Source organism: Limulus polyphemus, unplaced genomic scaffold, assembly GCF_000517525.1.
Source record: "Limulus polyphemus unplaced genomic scaffold, Limulus_polyphemus-2.1.2 Scaffold1020, whole genome shotgun sequence".
Lineage (NCBI taxonomy): Eukaryota > Metazoa > Arthropoda > Merostomata > Xiphosura > Limulidae > Limulus > Limulus polyphemus.
This window is the reverse complement of record NW_013666630.1, coordinates 297556-304500: the sequence shown is the minus strand read 5'-3', so window position 1 is coordinate 304500 and position 6945 is coordinate 297556. Positions and strand designations below refer to the sequence as shown.

Sequence of the window (6945 nt, the reverse complement as noted above, 5' to 3'; positions counted from 1 at the left end):
TAGTTACTATTTTAAATGTTTGATTTATGTTCAATTTAAAATTACGTCTCAAACGTAAAAAAAGAAATTATATTTCCAGTATATGAGCACAACAAGTAATTCTAATGAAATGTTATAGCTACGACAAAGAAGTATGAATCCAGTTTAGCACACTACCGTAATGTAAATATATATCTTGTAAATGCTATCGTTAAAATTGGCAACCTTGAACTACATATTGTGTAATGCAGGTATTAAAGGAGAATGTAAAAAAAAAGGAAGAAAAAGTTGCTTGGAGGACAACCTTTCTTAGCTACAGTTTTTCTTTCTCTCGTGAGAAGGTCACCTTATTCGGTTATTGCTAATTGTACATAGCGCGTGATGTCATACTGACAAATCCGTAACTGTACAATGAAAATTTTAATAGTAGATTTTACACTCGAAAGGTTAAACGTACAGTCTAAGTAACTTGTGAAACAACTAGACTTCATCGTGCACGAGCAACTACAATTTGTTTATAGTATTTATTTTCAGTATTTTACGAATTATAACAATGTTAACGAAAATTTAGTTTCTAGATATTAAAATAGCTATAATAAAAATAATTTTGCATACTTAACATTCGTTATAAAATTATTGATTTGGTTCATAGCCAATAGATTTTAAAAACACATTTTCAAAACTATTTATACGTCACATTACTTGAGAATTCGTGGTTATAGGATCCCTATTAATATAACAGTCACACTTACAAAGATGAAACTCAAATACCTTCGATATAGAATCTAGTCTTGCTAATTTTTGTCTAATTTAACTTTACAGTTATGTGTTTCAGATTCAGCCTTTTATTTTAATTTCTATTTCTCTGGAACGTTTTGTAAAACATTCGTTGTAAATTACTATGGTTTCTCGTCCGATATCGTGGATGTATTTCCGATGCGGACTTGTCTGGCAAGCTGTACATTTCTAATTGGCCCGGCATGGCCAGGTGGTTAGGGCACTCGACTCACAATCTGCGTGTCGCGGGTTCAAATCCCCGTCACACCAAACATGCTCGCCCTTTCAGCCGTGGGGACGTTATAATGTGACGGTCAATCCCACTATTCTTTGGTAAAATAGTAGCCCAAGAGTTGGCGGTGGGTAGTGATAACTAGCTGCCTTCCCTCTAGTCTTACACTGCTAAATTAGAGACGGCTAGCGCAGAGAGCTCTCGTGTAGCTTTGCTCGAAATTCAAAAACAAACAAACAAACATTTCTAATAGGTATTCTGTTAAACGATGTATAATGCTGATACAGAATGTCGGATAAACAGTGTGCATTTCCACTATACAGAGAGTATCTGTTAAACTGTTTTTCTGACATAAATCGTGTGCCAAACATTTTGTTTAAAGTTCTGATTTATTTTAACAGGAGATGAACTGCACTTGTTACATTGACGTACTCAGTTTGATTATATCTATGTATACGATATATTATAAGGTATAATTATTAAAAATAACAATTAAATTTCAGCACAAATAACAATTAAATTTCAGCACAATAACAATTAAATGTTTCATATTAAAATCACTATTGTTAAATAGACAAATAAACTTAGTTGTATGCTAAGGTTTGTAAGAGATCTACCAATGGAGTATGTATATATATACATAAGTATGGTTGCTGATTAATTATCTAGAAATATAGTAAGGTAAGTCAGCTTAACATCTTTTAATCAGATATAAATTTTCTGAATCTGAAAGAAAATCATTTGTGTAAAATTGGGAGTTTGTGATTTCGGTCTTGTTTAGCGTAAGTCAATCAATATCGATAAATTACTTATGAAAAGAATATATTTTTTTCCCCCATAGTCCTTGCGGACCGTCGAGCCGATGGCAGATCTTGCTCTGCCAACGTTTCTAAAGCTGTTTCTTACATCAAGGATGCAACCCACTTGACAGCCTTCCCTCTTTGAAAGGACGAACATGTTTGATGGGACTGGGATTCGAACGTAATACTAGATTTTCTAACGTGGCGTAACTTTATGCCAATTTTTGAATATTTATTGTATATACATTTGTATTTTTTATTAACACGAATACCAGATGGACTGATCGTCACCTATAATTCTGGAAGTCACATCAACTTTATTACATTTATTTGTTACATTTAGAATCTTATTAATTGAAACATATATATTTAAAATTTCATAAAAAAATTATATATGCTGGTCAAGATCAAAGAAAGGTGTGAAACAACAAAATGAGTCCATTAAATTATTTCAACCACATGTTTATCTGAATGCTGTTACATATCTTCTTGTGATATATCGCGGTGATAGTGTATTATACAGTCGTGAAAAAAATTGTTGAATCACTCAAATGTTTTTTTCACTCTGTTCTTGGTTCCTATAATTTTTTACAAGATTGTGCATTGTGGAAGTGTTAGAACTAGTGCATTGTGTGATGTAATCTGACTCATATTTCAGTCATCCAAACATATGTACGCTTCTTTATTAACAAACCAACAGGAGTTCAACAAATACATGGCAAATACAAAAATGTTCCCTAAGTAAGAAAGATAACGCTACTAATGTAATTGGAAAAAAGCGGTGACACAATCTGTTTATTGTTTCAATATTTGGTTATGCCACCTTCTGACCTTAATAAGTGCTTGACATCGGCGTGACATAGTGTGCACGAAGGGCTGAATGCAGGTAAGAGTGAGTTCCTAATGCCACTTGCGGATTAGGGCTTCCTGTAGTTCCAAGGTACTTCTTGAGTTCGTTACTTTCGGTTTATTACACATTACCTTTCAGCAGTTTTTGATAAGTTTGAGGTCTGAGCTGTTGCCTAGCCAGCATAGGGCCTTGATAATCTCCCTTCAAAGATAGTCCTTCCCCTGAAACAGTAAAATAAAAGTGAAAATGTATTTTCAATAATAATAGAGTGAAATTTTCCCTTTATTTCAAAACACTGTGCATCAATACTAAAATAGGAAAATTTTCAAAGCACAAATATATCCATTTTTATGTATGATGGACATTTGTCTTATCTATTTCAATCTGTAAAGTTATGGCCTTTTTCTTCGTTAGTTTGTTAGATATTACAATGTTGATTATAATTCTTCGAGAATATTTTAATATTCATTAGAATATCAAGATTACTTTTTCTTCCCTTTGATGCTGGCTTCTCCACAGATCATGAATGTTTTGTTGTTGGTTTTTTTTTACTAGCCCATCGTGTTTCACACATTCAGCATGCCCTTTCATATCTTTCGATTTTACTTAGAAATTAAAGATGGTTTTGACACGCTGGTACGGTGTGAAATTAATCAATCAATTTAACTGATATAAAAACATAGATAACCTTTTCCTTTTAAAAATAAAAACAATTAACGTGGTGATGAAATACACTAAAAACTGAATGCACTGAAGTATTTTGTCAATGCGAAGTTAAAACCACTGTCTTTCAGAACTGTACATCTGTTGTAAAGTACTACTAATAAAATTATCAATCGTTTAATGTTTCTGAAACTTTTAATATACTAAGCTTGTGTAAAATATAAAAGTGAATCAATTTTAAGGAACTCACTTAAAGATCATTTCCCGCAACAATGCTTATATTATAATGTTTTATTGGTACTAACATCGAAATACCCACACACACACTCACAAACTTGCAAGAAATACGTAAATATATATGCCATCTGAAAATCGATAATACGTTTTCATGTACGTCGTGTTTATCGTGAAACTTTAATCTTTTAAAATCGTTTTAGACCATTTTGTCGTTGTTCAAAGTAAGATTATAGCATGTAAATATTTCCTCAGTGTTTTTGGAATTTCTAAACTTTTTTTCATATTTAGATGAAATATATTGAGCATAAAAATGGCGTTAATCAGAATAAAGATTCTGTTTATGTTTTAAAGTAAATAACGAGAATTTTACATCTTTAAAAATTACCTGTTAGAACTTCTTCGGAACAAAAACAAAAGTTTTATTTATTTTCAATTTCTATAAGGTTTAACTGTGAAATAATATTTAGGTTTAAAATCTAAATTATTATTCAACTATTACAACAGTAGTGAATATTAGTTTTATTTCTAGTCATATGACGTTTATTTGAAAAATAATAATAATAATACTGTTTATTAAAATAATATAATAAACATATAGACTTCATTGTTTAGAATTATATTCTAATAATATATTAATGATGAGTAATGTATAATTTGATATTTAGAAGCTTAACTAAGTTAATTAATTTACTTCTAACCCACAAGATTATATTAAACGCATGTTCAGATCTTAGGTAATGCATACAACATATTTTTAGTTTGCTGTCTCAAAACTAACATAATCGCTTGGGATTACGACCGAAAATATCATTAACAGAAAAAGTACCCAACTTATGAATTAATTTCTTCTAAACTTCATAAGTAGACATCTATGAAAAGTATATTCGATTAGTTACAATGAAAACCAGATTGATCTTGAGTTTTGTTCTAAGTACATAGTTTACTAAGATCAGCAGTTAATATTTTTTTATTATACAGTTATAGAAAGCTACGTATATACAAAACTTCTTTACATAATATCTACAGGCGAACAAAATGCTGAAATTACCAGGAGTTAAAGTGATATGATCTAAGTTGTTTCTGTGTTTTCATTTGATCAATATATGTAGTCTTTAGAAACCTAAACTTCTTAACGTAACCTTTTTCATTATCAATTCGTTTTAAGCACTGTATGTTTAAAACTACCAAAACGTATTTACACCATCATGTAAAAACAAAGTTTACAAAGTAAACTCTGAACTTTTTTGCATTCTCTGTATAAAACATAGCTTCCTGCCGGCTAGAAATACAGAGAGCTAAGTCGTTATTAAATCAGTACAGATCATCATATTTAGAAACTTGAAACTGTTTTATTTTGAACAATATATATGTTTTATCCTTATACCTCCATGATCAGTCTTCTAAAAAATTGTTTGATCTCGGGTTATATGCGTTAATATATTTTAATATCAACTTTAAAGGATAGTTTATTTTTCTTGTATACTTGTGTTTATATAATATATGTCATAATATTCAGTATTATATTTTTATTTCGTACTGTCAATATGCCCGTGACGTATAATATGTGCTTACACATTTTTTTAAGGTTCAAATCAAACATGTTCTGGCAGACTTCTTACTTTAAAAGGAAAACAGTTAAGTGGCTTGTATAATCCAAACTCTTGACTCCAAAATAAATAAATATTTATATAAGTTACTTTAATAAAGTGCACAACACGTAAATAATAAACAAATATATCTTTATTGAGTTTCTCCAGTTCACACGTAAAAATATATCATATTTATATCCCCAGAAAATCGTCTTAAGCAAAGAGATGGAAGCAAGTAATAGTCAATATTCTGGTAATGATAATTGGTAACGTCCGGTCCGTAGCAGGAATCGATGGCCGAAGGTAACTGTTACAGAGGAGATGAAATATAGATTTTAAATAAATAATTTACATTTATTAGCATTAACATTAATATTTTATTTCCGACATTTTTTTAACACAAATGTTGTTTCACTGTAATGACGTCTAGCTTATTTCTTCAACTTGATACTCTACTTATTAAAGGTTTCTTTAGATGATAGTAAAATTCGTAGTAAGATTTTTTAAAGCATTCTCAGTAATAAAGTAAAAACTATTTTAATCTGAATAGAGCGTAGTTTGGGCAAGTATTTTACCTAGCTTTATTCCCTTGCAAACATCTGTATCTACAATTATATTATATTATAAATGGAAAAGAGCTTGTTAATGAGACATCCAATAAGAATGGTGAATCTACTTTTGATATGTTAACACCTTCACTACCATCATATAAAACAAGGATTATTAATCAGGTTATGAAAATTGTTCTAAAGACGGAAATTATAGGTAAAAGAGTTCGTTTCAGTAAGGTTTACTTAACAAAGTGTTTCCTATGTACATGTAATGCGAACTAGCAATAAGCAAAATCTAAAGCCATCTAACGGAAATAATGAATTTCATATCAAATAAATACAGCATGTAAATTATTTTTCACAGTTTTATATGCTTTTTTACAAGACTACTTATAAAAAATAAGAGTTTTGTTATTTCATACTTACTATTTAGTGCAGCAAGGCCTTGCCCAAGCCAAAACCGTATCCATGACCCAGTCCAAGTCCATAGCCATAACTTCCAAGCCCATAACCGTAACCTAAACCTCCATAGCCGTAACCCAAACCGCCAAGTCCATAACCATAGCCTAGTCCACCCAAGGCAAAGCCATGGCCAAGACCGAATCCACCGTGGTTCACATTAGTAGAATGGGCAGCGGCACGTCCAACAGGGACTCCACGTAGGATGGCACCTTCGCGGTTAGCAGCAGCTCCTTGAGCTACAGCAAAGGCACCGGTAGGGTCAGGACCACCATAACTTGCTGCATAAGCAGGGGCTACGACACCAGCACCATAATAGCCTCCAAGCAGACCAGCCTGAGAGCAAGCGAGAAGACCAAGGAAAAGAGCGACGAACTACAGAGAGAATATAATAATATTATTATAACTAATTCATTATTTTAATGGAATGCTTTCACATAACAAAACTGTAAAATATAAAAAAGAATTCAAAGTTATTAAGTTTTATATTTATACAATCCTGCATCATAGACTAATATTATAGTCTAATTTTTCCACGATTATAAAACTAAATGAAATTCTAACAGTTAGCCAGTTAAAGTTTAACTGAAGTTTACATAAGACACTACTCACCAGCATGTTTGTAGCTGTGACTTCTGGTAGAGTAACCAAGTTTGTGCTTTTCGTGTTTTGGTTTGATTCTTTTATACCAACTTTTAACAAGAAAAAAAAGTATTTTGAATTCATATCTCACTTGCCAGACCTCCACAAGATCTTGAAGGTTTATAATAGCTTTGACCTTCATCACAATATTACAAACTGCATAACT

General features: G+C 31.2%; 1 protein-coding gene across 1 annotated transcript; it reads right to left on the bottom strand.

Moving 5' to 3' along the window:
- Window positions 1-5274: 5274 nt before the first annotated feature.
- On the bottom strand, window positions 5275-6945 carry LOC106461733 (glycine-rich protein-like). Its single transcript, XM_013921581.2, has 3 exons — window positions 6750-6945; window positions 6105-6512; window positions 5275-5434 (listed from the first exon to the last, which is right to left on the bottom strand). Exons 1-2 carry the CDS (start codon window positions 6861-6863, stop codon window positions 6108-6110), a joined length of 519 nt encoding a protein of 172 aa, XP_013777035.2. The 5' UTR covers window positions 6864-6945; the 3' UTR covers window positions 5275-5434; window positions 6105-6107.

Coding starts and splice junctions, on each gene's coding strand:
- LOC106461733 (XM_013921581.2), bottom strand. CDS start 6,863: ATGAATTCAAAATACTTTTTTTTCTTGTTAAAAGTTGGTATAAAAGAA. Junction 6,513..6,749: donor TCACAGCTACAAACATGCTG/GTGAGTAGTGTC, acceptor TTCTCTCTGTAG/TTCGTCGCTCTTTTCCTTGG.